Source organism: Balearica regulorum, chromosome 7 (genome assembly GCF_011004875.1).
Source record: "Balearica regulorum gibbericeps isolate bBalReg1 chromosome 7, bBalReg1.pri, whole genome shotgun sequence".
Lineage (NCBI taxonomy): Eukaryota > Metazoa > Chordata > Aves > Gruiformes > Gruidae > Balearica > Balearica regulorum.
The window spans coordinates 24,339,046-24,356,801 of NC_046190.1; the positions used below are offsets into that span (position 1 = coordinate 24,339,046).

The following is a 17,756-nucleotide window of genomic DNA, read 5'->3' on the forward strand; positions in this document are numbered from 1 at the left end:
CCTCATAGGGAAATTTTGTTTTTATATATGGCAGTAATTTCATGCACAAGAATTTTCTCACTGATTTCAAATGAGTGTTCAAACTTTAATTTAGCGTTCTTTTTTGTATACTGATGAATTTGGTCTGCATATGGCTGGGCTTCATTTAACTGGTAGTCTCCAGCGTGTCTTATACCACTGCTATACAAATAGCAGCTTTAAGATTTTGATTTTTGAGAACTGAATTTAACTCAGACCATGTTCAGCCTTTAACTTCTTGCTTTCTATCTCTTGTGATCCAAAAATAGCCACCATACATGCATTTTTAGAACAATCCTAAGGACTTTTGGAGAGAAGGATATGATTACTACATACACTACAATATAGATGTGCAATCAAATATATTTTTCCAAGGGGCAGAGGGGGGAACATATCCTTTAAATAAGGATATTTAAACTATAATTAAAGCAAAGAAATTAATGGAACAGAGTGAACCGGGCCATAGTATGGTTTGATTTCAGATTTTTTTTTAATATCAGGGATATCTTTTTTAGCAGAGGGAATGGGTGTATTTGATGTGTGGGTGTCCAGGTACCTGTTACTGCTCAGGGGCATTGACTGCTGTACTTCATCAGTTTTGTAGTGGCTATAGGAGAGCAAATCCCCCAAAGTCTGACAGTAGAAGACATTCTGAAGTGTGAATTTTATTGCTTACACTAACTTCCTTGATGGGCTTATAACTTTTCCATGGGTTTTTTTAACGTAGGTTTGTGGGTTTTTTCACATAATAACCCAAAAATATTTCTTATCTAGATCACAAACCAAAATGCACACAACATATTGGATACCCTCAATTAGATCCAAAGTGTTTCAGGGACTTATAGCTTGTCTGTGTAACATGCACTGTCTCAAATTGAACTGCCCTAAATTCACATGATGCAATTCTTTTGAAGTCATTATTTTGGGAAATAGTATAATTGACAGTGACAGTGGATCTAAGTTCGCTGAAGGATGATTCATGTATAAAGAGGTTCATGTGCTTAACTTCACAATTTACATAGTGTTAGGTACACCTGTAAATGTCAAGATCCATAGGGGTTTCTCTTCAAACAAAAAGTTCTTGAATATGTTAAAAACTGGAACACAACACCCGATGACATTGTCCTATAAAGTTTATTTTTAGGAAAAGAATTAAATTAAGAAGAAGGAATGAAAGTATTTAAACCAGAGACTTTTATGATTTTTCTCTGCTATTACTTATGCCTTCAGCACACTTGTAATTTCAAAATGGCCAAACAGATTGTCGAGTGTTCTCCAGTGTTTTGTTTCCTGAACTGGGATGTGGCCATGCCAAGTTTCAGTTTGAAGAGATTATTTTTCTGTTTTGCCACTAACAAAGTTGTAAATTTCGCAGAAAGAAAAAAAAAATCTAACAAACTTTATAATGGAAATGTTGACACAACATTCAGAATAGTGTTGCAAATGTGACACTCTGCTACAAATTGTGGTGTAGTGATTTATATTGTTTCCAATACTTTAAAAACTATTTCAATTGCAGCCAAGTCCTGCATAATATATGAACCTCGAAGGACTATCCAACAAATATTAGGTCACTACACATTTCAGCTTCCCACTCTGTGTTTTAAAGGCTGCATCTGGCAGTTAAAGGACTAAAACCTCAGTCAACAGGTATGGTATGAGAGATACATGCTGGAATATTATTTTTACCTGGTAGCTTTCTGTAAGTAGGTCATTCAATTTTATAGTGCTCGAAAACATCACCAAAGAGCTTCCTTATACCATATCTCCAGCAATTGACTCTGAAAAAGTTGCACTAAACCTTAACGCTTAGTATTTTATTACTGAAACTTTGTTCACTTGCTGGTCTACATACAATACATGTTCTAGGAAAGACCTTCTTAATTTATTGCAGAAGGTAATTTTCCACCCACTCCAAAGAGAGATTTTTTTTTTCCTTTTATCTTTTCTTCTTCAGGACCAGATATCAATTTTAGAAAACTTTGCAGACAGGCACTTAACACAAGACATCACCCACACGACACGGAAAAGAGGATGTCTAGGAGACCTCTGAGATGGGTCAGCTTTCAAGTTTGGGAAGATGGGGGCGTGTCTAGTTGGTAATTGCTTGAGTAGACGTTCAGGTAGGCACATCACCTTTTCTTCCCTTGTGTGGTACCCTATGGTATATACCCAATGGTATTTTGTCATGCTGCACTTTGCTGAAAAGCGGTGTTTCCTAGCCAGAGCTGAGAAAACCATCATGAGTATTAAAACTTTGACATGGTGAGTGGCCTTTGTCAGCATGGCTCAAGACAGCATGGAGAAAACATTTAAATGAGTTTTAAATCCATACGTGTTATCACCTTGTCCTTTAAAATATACTCCTCAGAACATCTTGTTACATTTACAACAAACTCAATGGGAGGACAACATCTGTAATTTGTTCACCCTGCTTTCATCCCTCAGACTAATTATGGTTGCCTCAAACACAGCCGTCGTCCTCCGGACGGAGGAACCGTACAAGCCCTTAGGAAGGATTTGCCAAAGCCTGCCTGTAGTGGTGCTTCCCTCGAGGGATTTTAAATCTCCCCGTGTGGGACGCAAACCCCAATCCAAACCCCCGAGGAGGGCGTGAGGCCCGGGGCGGCGGCGGTGACCACTTCCCCTCAGGCCGCCTTCCCGCCCACGGCGCCCCGCAACAGCCACCCGCGCGCCCCGTCCCTCAACCCCAAACCGCCGCCGCGCTCGCGGCCTGCCGCGGGCACGCGCCTCCCCCCAAACTTTATTGCGTTTTTTTTTCCCTTTCTCCCCCCCCCCCCTTTTTTTTTTTGAGGGAAAAGGTGGGGGGAGCTCAATTTCCCACTTGCCAACAGCAGATAAAAAAGTGGGGAGGGACCTCTTCTGTCACAGCCTATGTAGATTAACCTTTCAATTAGCTGTTATCAGGTCCTGTGTTTTAGCACCAGTCCTCGCAATCTGCGTCCGCTCGGCATCGGGAAGGCTGGAGGTCTGGGGTGGGTTTCTGTTTTAATTTCTAAATTAATGATAATTGTTCGTGTGGTTCCCCTCCCCCGCCTCTCCCCCGCCGTGAGCCGAACGCTTGTGTCTGATCTGCCCGTCCACCTTTTAGTATTTTGGAGTGAGAAGAGGAGCCCCGCGGAGGAGGAGGGGAGACAAGGTATTCTCTCTGTATTCATCTTCTTTTTTCCCCTCTTGCGAAGGGGGCTTAGAGAAGGTAACTGGTGCAATCAATCCGCTGGCTGGGGATTCCCTCCACCCCCTCCCCGGCTCGTCTGGCTCTCCTGGCTGGGTCTCTTCAGTGTGTATGTGTTTGGGGAAGAGGGTGGGGGGAGGCTGTGTTGTTGTTGTGTTCCTGGCTCTGGTTGCAGCCAGGAGAGAGAGCGAGCGAGAGAGCGAGCGAGAGACAGAGAAGCAGAGAGAGCGAGCGAGAGAGAGAGAGGAGCCGCGATCGCGTTTCAGGGGCAGCACATTCCGCAGGAACCGCTGCTGCAGAAACACACACAGGCAGAGAAAGGAGGTCATTGCAAGCAAAGGGGGGAAACCTGCATCGGAGGTTAGATTCCCAGGAGTTTATCTGGGGGGTAATAGGGAGCATGCGATGGGTTTTGTTTTGCATTGGGTGACAGGCTGCAATTTGCCATAATAACCCCCTTTCCCTCCCCTCTCTCAGTGCAGGGGGCTTGTCACTAGGCTGCGTACTTTTTTTTTTTTTTCTTTTGCATTGGAGGCTGATGCACGTGTTTGCAGACACTTGCGCTTGGTAAATGCATTGCAATGCTCTGCGTTTTGCAGGGGAGGGGGAGCAGCAGCAGGAGGTGATGGCTGGGCTGGATGGGGTGGGGAAAAGGGGGAACGGAGTGGCGGAGGGAGGCAGGGGATGGCTGAGGTTTTTGTGTTGCATGCTCCCACCCTGTCTTTCTGAGGCGGTAATTGTTCCTTCGCAGATGGGGTGAGGGAGAAGTCCCTGTGCTTCGCATGGCGAAACTTGCAGGGACCTGCATGTGGCCGTAGAGCTGGGAGTCATTGTCGCCGTCCCCGATCCCACCCCCTCCTCCCCTCCCTCCCTCCCTCCGCGGTGCGGGGCGTGTGCGCGCGCGATAAGCGGCTGCCGGTGCCAGGCACCTTGGGAGGGTTACGCCGGGAGCACGCTCTTCCATCTCGCCCGCCCGGGCGAGCGGCAGGCTGTGATGCACGCGCGTGACGCTCCATATTTAAGGCCGCTTATTAGTGTGTGTCGTGCGCCCGCCCGCCCTCCCGGGCTGGTTCAGGCGGCCGCCGCCGGTGTCTCTTGCTGGCGATCACCCTCTCGAACAAACTTCAGGAGCGGGTGGGGCGGTGGCGGGTGGGGGAGGGTAGCGAGGCGGGGGGACTAGACGGACGGCGGTGGTAGCCAACGGGAGGGGGGGGGATTGCGAGAAGTCTCGCCTCCGCTTGCGGCGGGTGGCCAATCGCTGGCGTTCCAGGCCCAGCAATGAGGCGGGCTGGGCTGTGGCGGGCGGGCGGGCCATGCCCGTGTGTGGCGGCGGCGGCAGCCAGTAGCGGCCTTCAGCCCCGCCCTTTCCCACCGCTAGGCGGGGTTGCGCGTGGAGGGAAGGGGCGTGCCTCGTGATTGACACGCCCTGCCTTCCAATAGGAGAGACAGGCCGGTTGCTGGGCGGAACAGGGCCGGTGTGGGCGGTTGATGGACGCGGGCCCGCGGCCTGTGAGCGTGGAGCGGCGTGCGCAGGGCGACCCAATGGCGGGCGCCGGTGGGCGGGGCGCGGGGTAGGTAAGGTTTTAATGAGACTCCATTGGGCTGTAATCAGTGTCATGTCGGATTCACGTTAAGTACAACAGGGCGAAACAAAATGGCGGCGTAGGTGAGGCGAGGCGAGGCGAGCCGCGGCGGTAGGGGGAGTCGCGGCGGCCGCCGGCAGGGGGGCAGCGCGGCAGCGGTGGTAGTCGCCTCGGCGCAGTCTGGCAGCGGGAGCAGGGGAAGAGCCGGCAGCAGGGGGAGCCGCTGCGGCGCCTGGAGGAGGCTCCACCCCCCGCGGCCCCGGTCCCGCGGAGGTGAGTGGTACCGGGGAGGGGGGGGCCCTCTCAGCCTGCCTCCCGCGGGCGCGGCAGCGGGGGTTGGGGCCGGCGCGGCCGCTGCTTCTGGCACCGCCCGCCCGCCGCCCCCGTGGGGTGGGTGCAGGTGCACGCTGTCGCCGTCCTCTCCTGGCCGTGCTGTCCTGCGGGGTCGCCGTGCCCCGGAGAGCAGAGCCCGAGGGCTCGGGATTTCTGCCTTTGAAATGAAAAACAGCGGAGTAAGGCTCGGAGGGTTCAAAAGCCAGCCCCGGCTGGCCCTGTCAAATGCAACAATGCCTTGGCGCTAGGCACTAGGCGTTGCAAATCTCCATGGCTTGGTTATACTGCAGAAATTTTAAGTAAGTTGGGGAGGGGAATGTTCAAGCCTCTAAAGCCACGTTTGAGAAGTGATGTTCACACTGTATTTTCTTTGCCCAGACCTCACCTTTAGCGTTCTGTCACTGTGCATTGAAAATGACCTGCTCTGCAAAAAGCAAACAGATACCCCTTCTGTTGAAAATCACTCTCCCAAGAAGAAATGTTTTCAGTGAAACCCTCTCGCCAGGTGTACTGCTGGCAGTGAATGTTACTTTCCTGATGTTCTCTAGTACCATATTTTAAAGTGCTCAGAACTTCCACGAAAGAGGGTGGGAAGGGTGAATTTGGGTGATTTTGCTGGTGTCGTCTTGCGCTGATGCTGTTTCCTCTGGTGGTGCTTGCTGCTGTCATGTGAACTGCTTTTTAGCGTATGATCTTAAACTAGCTCGTGGTGTACAGCAGAGTGCAAGCACTTCATCAGTTTGATTCACATGTACCACTTTTACTTCCCACGCCCCCAAGTCTCTTGGTGTAGTTTTGAAGTTACTATGTCTCCTCATCTCTTTTAAGGCATGTACAGGTGTCATCGCTCTTCCTTATTGTAATTGAAAACTGTATGTTGTATAAAGAATTATACAATAGCTGGCTTCACGATCTGAGTAATTTTAAGTGTCATATGTGCCGGGAGTCCTTGCCAGGATGTGCTTTCTCTCTGTCTCTTTGTAGGTGCATGTATTTTGCAGTGGGGAAGCAAGTATCTTGCCTCTTTTGCATCATTAATTGAGATGGGGGTGGAATACAGAGTTGATTAGCTGCATAATTGTAAATAATGGCTTGGAGGAAAGAAAAATGGCAAAAAGCTTGCTGAATGCAATGGCAGTCTTCTCTTCTTCCTCCTTCTCTGCTGCAATCCTTACCTGACCCTGATGCTGCAGCAGAGAGCTGGTCGGCTGCTGCTTCTTCTGAGTGTGTGCAGAGCAGGTAGGAGGGAGCAGAATGAAATTGTGCTTCACAGGTCACCGGCAGGTTGCACAAGTTGCTGTCATCTCTTCCCCCCCATTTCTACTTTTTTTTTTTTGTACCTATGTTAACCTCAGTTTTTAAATGTTTAACTGCATTTACATTTAAGAAAACAAAAGCAATTTTTTTCATGTATTTTGTGAAATTATTTTGGATACTTCTGTAATAACTTTTAGTTTTGTTTCTTGGGGGGAGGGGGGCATAGCTAATTTTTTTTCTTTCTTTCTGATTACACAGCTTATTTTCACAATCTAGATCACTTGGAAATAATTCCAGATACTAGTTCAGTCTAAAAAGGACCTTATTACAGGATTATAGGATTACTGATGACACCTAAGATTGACATGTTCAGTCAGTGTGTTCCTTAATTAGAATCAGCTGTACAATAGGTGTGTGCTTTATAAAGGACATATTTGCATTCATTCTAAATCCCAAGCTGCAATTTTGCAACTTCTTTGTATTTATCTGACAATTTATGACTTAAAGGACAAGCCTTGACTAGAGATGGCTTTTCATGTTTTAAAGGTAATGTATTGTACTTTACCTTCCAAATGCTTATGTTCTACATTTCTTCACTAGCAGACTTGTTAAGATAATTGGTCAGTAATGTAGTACAGTCAAACTTTCTCAAATGTTCTTGTTTTAAAAATAAAATACCATAGAGTGTAGAAGCCGAAATATGACATATGATGTAGAAAGAGCTTAATAACTGTTGCCATAAAACTTGGAAGTGGTCTTGTGTGCTTAACAGTCTGGAAAATCTAATCTGTGATTGGATGGATACTGTTGAGGGTTTGACTGAAAGTTATTTAATTGCAAGGGGAGAAAAATGAATAAATATATGAGTGCCTGTTGCTAATTTATAATTACTTTTAAAATTTGCTATTTCCTCAAAATCTGTTGGGGTGAGCATCACGCTTGTTATACTAATTGATGTATGACCATGTTTTTGTGGATTTGGTGAAATAAAGCTCTAAACTTAGAAACTTGAATGTCGTTTTGAACTGCTGTGCGGCCTCTTATGTTAAATCTGGAAAGTTTGTTTCTGAAGCAGTTTGTTTGTCTTTATCCAGTCACTCAGCATGTGTATGTATATATCTCTGTGTTGCCAATCTTGGATCAATCTGTCTTAATTTATGAAAGACCTCTTTAACTTTTAGCTCCAGGATCATCGAGCTGAATTATATTGCTGGCAAAGATGTTTGTTATTAAGATGTTATTCTGAATCTTACATATGGTAGACCTCGTCATATCAGTTGTGGAGGTCAGGGTGCTACGCTTCAAGTACATATGCAATCAAAGTGCAGAATAACAGAAACTCTAGGTTGCAGTAAACCAATTCCAAAATTGGATTGAATGAGCTTTGCATGATTTCCTAAAGCAGAATAAACTTAGATTCTGTTGGAAGGTGTGAATTTAAGATGTCTTGATTTTTTTTTTTTTTCCTCTTGAAATACCCTGTCCTGTTTGTTGGAAACTCTATGCTCCTGCTGATAAACTCAACTAGTGTGATTTAGGAGGCACTAGTATGCAGGAGGTTGTATTAGACATAGGGAGTTTTATGTAAATAAGTAAAAATGTAGTTCTGAATGTATATTGCTGTGAAATTCCTGTATCAAGTGGCAGACTTTACATGAAGATACAGGTTTATGCTCATCTTTTGCCACAGTCACTGGCCAATAAAAATTCCTGGAACCCACAAGTTATAGTACTTATACTGAAATGTTCATTGGTGTCCAGGTGCTTGGAACAGACCCTGCACTGTGTGTTCTGGAATTTAATGGAAGTGATGTGGTTGCTTGTATGAAATTTAATATAACAATACTGCAGTAGGTTTAAAAATGAAGCAAGTACGTCTGACTCAGCAAATGCAGTGTTCAGCATTTAATTAAGTGCTGACTATCTTCATGAAGACTCATGGTAGAACAGCCTACCTAAATAACTTCTAAACTGAAAACTTGTTAGGAATCAGGGGCTTCATACGTAGCTACAGAGAATTTCCAAATGAAAAAGGCAGAGCATATAAAATAGTCTCAATCTCAGTGAAGCTCCACTATTTAGAGAGTTTTGCTTCGTTGTGTCATTATATTTTCAGTGTCAGAGAATTTGTAGGATTCAAAATACCGTGGAAACTTTTTTTCTTTCCTATATTTGTCTGCATTTTGCAGCTACAGTGTTATTTTGGAATTCTTTGAAAACAGTGAATATAAACAATGCTGTTAGGGAAAGAATGGCTTTTGGTAGCTGGATTAAATTAAAATGTCTGTTTACAGAACAAGTTATTATTTTATTACAAATACTTGAAATACACAAAACTGTTACCAAGTATAACTTGCATGAGTACAGACTGGAAGCAAGAAACAGGATCCAATCTATGTAGATCAATAGGGCTCGGTATGAGAGCCAATTAAACATTCAAGCCCTGCATTTGTATCAGGAATGTGTCTTTTCATTCTGACAGGCAGTTGAACTTATATATTTATAAATATGGAAATGCTTATGTTTCAATCAAACCTGAAGCATGACAAATTCGTAAAATGAATTGATTGATATTTCTACTATTTGGGTATAGAAGAACTTTATATCCAGCAATAACAAACTGCTCTCTTGTTACTAATCCTGTTGTATAGGTATAGTAATGTGTGAAACATGATCTGGAGTTCATATTTAAAGAGATTTTTGAGGGGGTAGAGGGAGGAGAAGGTGTGGGACCAAAAGTGGGTTTTGTGCTCCTTCTCTTCACAGTTGCAGAGGAATCTTTTTGACAAGTTGAAAATAATTTAGATTACTGCATCAATTCAGTTTTCTCCCTATTTATAATTTACTCAAGTTTTAAACATGATTGAAATGCAAGATGGCTTGAATAAATGAATAAAAGTGAGGTCCAAGACTTGTGTAATCATAGATATTATTGCTAGTTGTAGGCTGCTTGGCATAGCTTTGTAAATGTTGTTTCAGATTAATTCATTTTTAGATGTTGCTGTGAAACTGGTGAATCTTCTACTTTACAAGACAACCCGTTTATTGAGAATGAAGATTTTTTTCCTGTTCTGCTTTTTATTTCTTTTCCTTTGTTTTGAAATAATTGTACAATTCTGTTAATATCTTCAAAAGTTCTCCCTCACATTTCATGGCAGAAAAAACTAATACCTCAAATACACTTATTTTTTCATTAGGTGTCTTAGTTAAATTTGTGTAGCTCTTTTATTTTTTCATTTTTTCCATATATTGTCCTGCAGAATGAATAAACTCCTGATCAAGATGTTCTTTCAGGTTTCTTATATAAGTTTTTGTAGCCACTGAATTACTATTGGGGTGATACATTCCATAATAAATAAAGAAAATTATTTGTTAAACTGTGAGTCGCTGAAACACATTTTGTCAATGTGACCTTTTTATGTGTCTTCATGCTGACAGTGTATCTGTGTGAAAATGCCTCCTGTTAGTTTATTTTCACTTCTGTTCCTGAGAGTTTGTATCAAAAATGCATGCGCCTCTACTGCACACCTTAGAATGAGAAGTGTCTTTGATTCCTTTTATGTATTGTACAGTACCTAGGTATTAATGAAGGATGTAATACTAGTAACTTAGTTTGATGTTTTGCTTTTGATTTTTCTGAGTTATATAATCAACATATGGCATTGCACTTAGAGACAGCATACTGAAGAAATGGCAGTCGTTAATAATTTGACTTTCATTGGTTGAGGATTGTTTTATGTTTGGTTGGGTTTTTTTAGTGCACATGTAATCCAGGCAGATAGTAATTTTCTTATACTAGTGGGTCTAGAAATGATTTGTAGGCAGATTGTTTTAGAGATTATTTTTGAATCTCAGGCTGAATGGAAATTGTCCAACAAGCTAGTAGTAGGTTAAGTGTTGGGGTGATGGAATTTAGGAAAACTTAATGTACTGAATGTTATGAGATGTGGCAGAACTGTATGATGACTCTTTTGGTATGGGGTGGGAATCGGTGAAGACTTCATATAATCTCACAAAGATTTTTACTTACTGCAGCATCTACAGTATGAATGCATGTCTGAATGCATTATTTTTCTTTTTACTACTTTAGCATTAATTATATTCTCTCCCTGCTTCTTCTTTTTTCTTTTTAAAGGTTGCAATGAAATTTCTTGTAAGGATGTACCGGTATCATCACGAATGAATCCTTTCTACCTTTACATAACGGTAAAGTGATTGGAAGTTTCAGTCAGCAGATATTTCCCTGCCTTTTCAGACTCCTCAGCATGGATATTTCTGAGATGCATCCAAGCAGTGTGTGGAATCCTTTGATTTGTGTTTGAGGTGTGAACAACCTCTGAAAGATCTGCTAAAAAGATAAGGAGGAACCTCTATGGGTAACCCTTGGCTGGAAACAGTTACTGGTCAACCATGGTAAAACTTGCCAACCCTCTTTATACGGAGTGGATTCTTGAAGCTATACAAAAAGTTAAAAAGCAAAAGCAAAGGCCTTCTGAAGAGAGAATATGTCATGCTGTTTGTGCTTCCCATGGATTAGATAAGAAGACTGTTTCGGAACAGTTGGAACTTAGTGTTCAAGATGGTTCTATTCTTAAAGTTACCAACAAAGGCCTTGCATCCTACAAGGACCCAGATAATCCTGGACGGTTTTCATCTGTTAAACCTGGCGCTATTTCTAAATCTGTTAAGGGATCTAGAGGAGCTTGTAATGAACTTCGTAATGTGGATTGGAATAAACTCTTGAGAAGAGCAATTGAAGGGCTTCAAGAACCAAATGGCTCCTCCCTGAAAAACATAGAGAAGTATTTAAGAAGTCAAAATGACCTAGCAAATATTTTCAACAATCCTGCCTTTCAGCAGAGGTTGCGTCTGGGGGCCAAACGTGCTGTGAACAATGGGAGATTATTGAAGGATGGACCTCAATATAGAGTGAATTATGGCAGTTTGGAAAGCAAAGGAACACTCAAATACTCCAGCACTTTCCCAGCTTCTCTTCCACCTGTCAGCCTTCTACCCCATGAAAAAGACCAGGTGAGTCTGCAAAATGAGAGCAAATGTAGTAATGCAAAAGTGATTCTTCTTGTTCTTTTTTTTTGTTTACCTAATGCAAAAATAATGATTCTTCTTGTTCTTTATTTACCTGTTTAATTGTATATAAGGATGCATGTCAAAGATCCATGTAGAATCAGTTCTGGTAAAGGAAGTTTACTTAGTTCTCTATGTCCTGCTATTTTGCATTGAATAGTTTGCTCTCTGAATTTTCAGTAGATAAGCAGAGCAGCAGGGAAGAGTACAGCTGTGTGCTCTCTTCTGGGTTTGAGACTGTTGTCTTGCCTGGTGGACTGATGTTGCTGAAATCTGCAATGTGATTTGATTGTGGCCTTTTTACCTTCAATTTATGCCTGGACATACTGATTTTCTTGTAGTTTGAACACTACCTGAAATACTACCGGTGGAATTCTTGATATTTAAGACTGTTAGAATTATTATTTTTAAAGATATTTGTATATAGATACTTGGCTTTAAAACTACAGTTAGTAAGAACTGGAGTTAATGTAACTATTCTAGCAATATAAGTGAAGAAGTCAGCATGACAAATTGAGCTAAACTGCAGAATCCTTCTCCTGTTTCAATTTTGTTGGACTTCCTACATGGGCTTATTTTTGCTATTACTTGGGCCTTGTTTTCAGGTTAATTATTCACAGGGTTTAAGCCTTGAGGGAGATTGTAAGGCACTGGAGGATGCAGAGTAGAAAGTGCTTGTCTTAGAACTATTTAGTGAAGTTTAGAAGAACACAGTTGTGGAACTGTCAGAGGTGACACTACAAATGTCGGTAGCTGTAGGTTGACTTCTGTGAGCTTCTCTAAATATATGTTAAATATGACTGGTTTTATATGTGGGTATATATCTATTTCTGTCAAATTGGACTTCTCGGGTATTTGAAGGATGCATGGACCTTCACGCTCAATAGTCAGAATGGAAATTCAGAAGTGTTGCTTACTGTGCAATTACTGCTGTAGCCATACACTGTAAAGATTTAATTCCTTGTAGTGATAAAGCTGTCTGTTGTTTAAATACTTTCAGAGATTCTTCTCAATTCTGATACTGTAGTGGCATGAAAAATTTGAAGGCTGGAATACTGAGCAATCAAAATAGTTTAATACTATGATGCTTCGTGTGAATTCTGTGGAAACAAATCTCCCTTGTTTGGCTGCCTACTGCGACTGGCATCCATTGCAAGGAATGTGAGTTGGGTCATGGTGCTGAAAAAGCCGTTACTGCCATATTAAAATACTGGTATAAGGATAAATCTGTCTTTTTAGAAGTTAGCCAAACAAATCTGTTCTTTAGCAAGTGCTTTGGCAAGAAATAAACTTTCATTTGGGTGTCTCAAAATTAGCAGTGTGACTTACGTGTTTGAAAATTTTTCGGCATACTTTTTCCTGGCAAAAATAGTTTTGATGTGAGGTTGGTGAATCAGTAGTTGCATATCAGTGCAGTAGTGCTTAGTTATACTAGTTGTGGCACAGGTTACTGGGCAAATATATAGAGACTTGGTTTAAATACGGGTTTTTTACTGATCTTCAAAAATGTATGGCTTTAAGTATGCTTAAAGGACAGTTCCGAAAATAACTGTAAATAGGTGTCCCTAGTATTGGGATGTGATTTCATGTTCATTTGAAATTGGTAATTCATGAATGAGCAGAATGACACTGTGGGAAAACTGTTAAGCTGGTTTTATTGGAAGTATTTAAGTGGCAGTGTGTGATATGACAAGATTATTTAATGAATTTTATATAATAAAATGTAGCCAACTGGCATCTCTCAGGAATGGCTAGTCTTTCAAGAGGTTGGTGTATTTAAAAGTTTCTTTGGCTGTTTATATAGCTAGCACAAGAGCTGCTTGTTTGGGGTTTTTTGTTTTTAAATACTAGAGGTGAAGTTCAAGTATCTCTTCTGTTGACTTTCCTTGAGGAGAAGAATGAACAGAAGGATGTGCAGAAATCTGTTTAGATGACTACGGAAGTTTGAGTAATTTTGACTTTTTTAATGTATAATTAACATCTCATTAGGATGAGACAACTGGAAGATTTAGGGTATTAGAAGTGCATCAGAGCTCTCTCTCTGGCAGTCTGAGCATTCACACTCATAGCACCAGCTGCAGACTCTGAACTTTTCTTCCTGAGTGAATAAAAGGTGATCAGAAGAGATTTAGTACTGCCTGTTTTGGGTTTTTTTTTGTGTTTTGTTGTTGTTGTTGTTTTGGTGTGGGGGTTTTTTTGTTTTTTTCCTTCTTCACTCCCCGCCCAGCATCATAGTATCTAGTGCACTAGTGCACTGAGAAGAAAGATGCTATTGCAGTGCAGTGCCACTGAAGTTAGTTTTGCAGACCTGGAGCCTTGACTATGTTACAGGGCATGTTGAGTGCTTTGCATTTGATGAAATACTTACATGGAACAGGGAGCTGGAAGTGCTATATTGTCCTTTTGGTGCTGGTGATGATACAGAACTACTTTTCTTGTTTTCATATTAACTATATGAATGTTACTAGATACAGTAACTCGATGTAACTAGATACAGTGCTCTTGTTGCATTAGATGTAGAAATAGTTGCAGCTAGTTACAGCAATATAGCTTGTATTGCCATCTTTCTTCCTGTTATGCATAGGCCTGGAAGGAAGTATTTGTGTAAAAATGGTATTTTTCCTTCAAGTGTTATTCTGACTCTTCTGGATTTGGGCAAAGGTGTGTCAATTCCAAGTTAGAGGAAGAGGAAGTATGTGGTGCAGCTGTTTGAATTTTCTCTTTCCCTTTCCATTCCCTACTGTGTGTGGGGGGGTTGCTTTTTCACTTCTGTGTGAAGGGCGGCAAGCACAAAGCTCATAGGAAGGACAGATCTAGAAGTCTAGGCTGTACATAGTATAAAGAGTAATGAGTAGTACAAATTACATTTCAAAAGGACATCATGGTTATCCTGAATATTCTGGTGGTTACATTAAGGTAGATACTTACTTGATGTAGACAGGTAACTTGAATCAAAACACTTCAAAGGATGCCTGGTTTAAAGTGTTCAATTGGTGTATTTAAGGGCCTGACCAGCCTCCAGCCAGAGGTGGAGCTGCCTTAACAATGAAAGGAAACTGAAAGCAGTGGTGTCCTTTAAGATGAAGACCTGTAGTGTTTTTTCTTTCCTGCAAATAAAAAAAACAAAACCTGCACACACAAGAAAACAGTAAAAGAAGAAAATTTGTTGCTTAGTAGTTTGATCTTGTGCACTTCACTAGCAATGCATATTTAGTATTAACAATTTACCTACTCTTATGTGTTCTTCCTTCTGTTCAGAGTATCTTGCATAGATATCTTCTTTCTTGGCGCTTTACATGTTTTCTTGCCCAGCATCCTCTGAAAAGAGGTGCATGAGTATGTTAATCAGAAAATGCAATGTGAAAACTAGTAACATAGTAGGAAAGGGTGTGAACAGAGAGAAAAATCAACCTGAACATGAGCTTTTTGATAAGCCTTTGCTGCATTAAAATATATTTTTGGAAATGCAGCAGTAAAGTAATATTTAAGTTACAGTTAGTCTTCAAATGGATGTTAAATTTATTGTCAATGGTGTCAGTTGTAGAATGGCAATATTGGTGATGTTTTCTGTCCGTGTCTGCTGTTCCTTGTTTTCCTTATCACTTGGACAGGCACTAGGAAGGTTCTGCAGTTTGGGAACTGCATGAAACCTACTAGGTCTTAGGAGTTACCCATCTCCTGAGTACAAATGCTGTGTGAATATAAACCTGGAGAAGCAGGTGTTTATAGGCTGTAGACAGCTCTTTATTTACTTATTTTTAAACATAATTTAAAATGATGTATTCAGGTTTAAAAGATGAAGAGGCAATGGCTATTGTAACATTTTCAGAGGGTTGTGGGAATGTGTAGTGTATCTCAGTTGTTACATCTTTGCTATGTTCAGAATAATTACTACTTAAAGTACACTTTGAAAGTTGTGTTGCAAATGGAGATGACTTGATCCACACAGCTTTTTCTTGGTTCTCTTGAACAGCTCAGCAACTATGTTAATAGTTGTTTCCATCTGATTCTTGGCATGAAAATTTTATTGCACACACCCCCCTTTACTTTCAGTTTGTCTTTCTAAGCTGACTTTCATGCAAAACCAAACTTGTTTTATTAATTTTTTCATACTATGAGCTCCTATCTAATTTTGTTTTCACTGGCCTACGTACATGTAGCTTTTCAAAGTGTAGCTTGGCATGGATTGAATTTCAGTTTTCTGGTATGTAGCTTGTGCCAGTGCAGACACTGGGTGTTCCTCCTTCTGTCTTTCAGGCAAACGGCCAATCTATAGAAAATTGCTTTTTTGGCATACAGGCTCCTCCCTGCTCAGTTTTTCAGCTTCCTGCCTTCCTGTGGGTAGGCAACAAGAGACTGTTGGCTGAGATTTCTTTGCTTGCTCTACCTTGTTCTGTCTGGCCGCTTGACTTTCCACTGAGCAGAAAAAGAAAAATTAGGCAGAAAGGAAGTGCTATGCAATGTATCTTACCAATTTACACATAAAGGGATATTCATAATGCCTAACTTTGGAGCTAGCTTTATGTGGAGTCTGTGTTCCTGAGGATAAGTCTGAGCACCAAAATGCAGTGATAGGTAAGTTTCTGTAAGGCAGTGTCTGCAGTGCTACAGTTGAGGAGACTCTAGACAGGGGTATGAAAAATGGAAAAAAAAACCCCAAACAAATCTAGACTTTAACTTGTCAATCCATAAAATACTACTGTCTTTAGAGACAACCTGTATTTCTCCCCTTTTAATGTCTTCATGGTGACAAAAGACTAAGGAATGTTAGCGTTACTTGACAAACACTAACTCTCATGTTTGTGCTTCTCATTATCTCAGTTGACAAGATACTTTAATTTCTTGGAAGGGTGACCTGCACTTCAGTGCCTGTAGCTCTTGTCCTTGAAGTTCTGGGATGATTGTTAGGTGCTGCTGCTGTCTCTCATTTCTGTGCTGTCTGCATAGCTCCTGAAATGCTAAAAGAGTAAAATCCTGCATAAGCCAAGTGAACACTTAGAAATCAATCCTATTCACAGTTGAGATATTGAACCTTATCGGAAATTGAAGAACGACTTACCCCATCTTTTGCATTTAAAACTCAAATAGAAAAGTCTTGTCAATCCCATATTGTGGAGAAGCAGCTCATATCACTGTAGATAGAGATACTGGGCTTTTGGGGCTTGTTTGTATTTTATGATTCAGCACATTTGGATCAAAGAATCATAGAATGGTTTGGGTAGTTCCAACCCCCCTGCTATGGGCAGGGGCACTTTCCACTAGACCACGTTACCCAAAGCCTCATCCAGCCTGGCCTTGAACACTTCCAGGGATGGGGCCTCCACAACCTCTCTGGGCAACCTGTTCCAGTGCCTCACCACTCTCACAGTAAAGAATTTTTTTCTAACATCTAATCTAAATCGACCCTCATTCAGCTTAAACCCAAGAAGCATGCTTGTAAAAATTTTCTTGAATTGTATGGTGGGAGGGAAATTAAAAACTGCTATTTCCTAAGTTAGATCAGTCTACTTCATGAGGTGGGTCGGGGGGGGAGTTTGGGTTACAATTTCTGATGTCAGTGACTTAGTTTCTGCAAGCAGGTCATCTGTTTGCAGTTTCTTACTGAATTATCAAGGAAGACCCTACTCATCTTATTTTTCCCCAAGCTGGATATTTAGGAACATAGCTCTGCATGATGTGCTCATAGTTCTTGTTTACTGGAAGGAGTGATTCTAAACCTTATACTGCAAGCTAAGGTCTGCTAATATTTGATTCTCTTGGTAGTTTCTCTTCAAAATAAATTGCTGTGATGTACTGCGGTGAGTCCTGTATTGAAACTGACAGCAACGAGTTAAAGAAATCCAGTGTAGTTCCAGCAGTTCTGTTTGTGTGTTCATCTGTGCTCTTTTCTGTGAACTCTTGTCTTAACTGGGAGTGACACTTGATTCCTGAACTACAGTTAGAGGTTTTACTCTTTGCATTTTTTCCTCCAAGATTAATTTTTCTTCAAATACTTGGTACATCAGTATCTCCTTTGTCAAGATTCCTTCTAGAATATAGAAATAACAGAAGTCTGCATTAGATACAAGGAGAACTACCTTGCATATTTTGTGAGTGCTATATCCTTACCTATCTTGAGTCCTCTTTGTTCAGTAATAGTGATAATATTGACCCTTGGGTGTTTTTTCTGTGGCAGTTGAAATGTGATAACAATTCCATATTGTTTCTTGGTGTTGCAGGAACTTTGTTATAAAACAGGTGATGAAAAACCTTGATAACTTACAGTTGAGGTTGTCTGCTATTTT

The 17,756-nt window shown here is 41.4% G+C and overlaps 1 protein-coding gene across 9 annotated transcripts in view; it reads left to right on the forward strand.

Moving 5' to 3' along the window:
* The first annotated feature begins 2,956 nt into the window (after nt 1–2,956).
* KAT6B (lysine acetyltransferase 6B) overlaps nt 2,957–17,756 on the forward strand; it is a 113,901-nt gene continuing 99,101 nt past the window's right edge. For 2 of the 9 annotated variants that reach the window (XM_075758606.1, XM_075758612.1), the window contains exons 1-2: nt 2,957–3,178; nt 10,523–11,418. In XM_075758606.1, coding sequence (XP_075614721.1) covers nt 10,798–11,418 — 621 coding nt within the window. In that variant the 5' untranslated portion in view covers nt 2,957–3,178; nt 10,523–10,797. Of the gene's footprint in view, nt 3,179–3,449; nt 3,575–4,807; nt 5,071–10,522; nt 11,419–17,756 lie in introns of those variants that run through there. The other 7 variants (XM_075758610.1, XM_075758611.1, XM_075758605.1 and 4 more) reach the window with 6 other exon arrangements.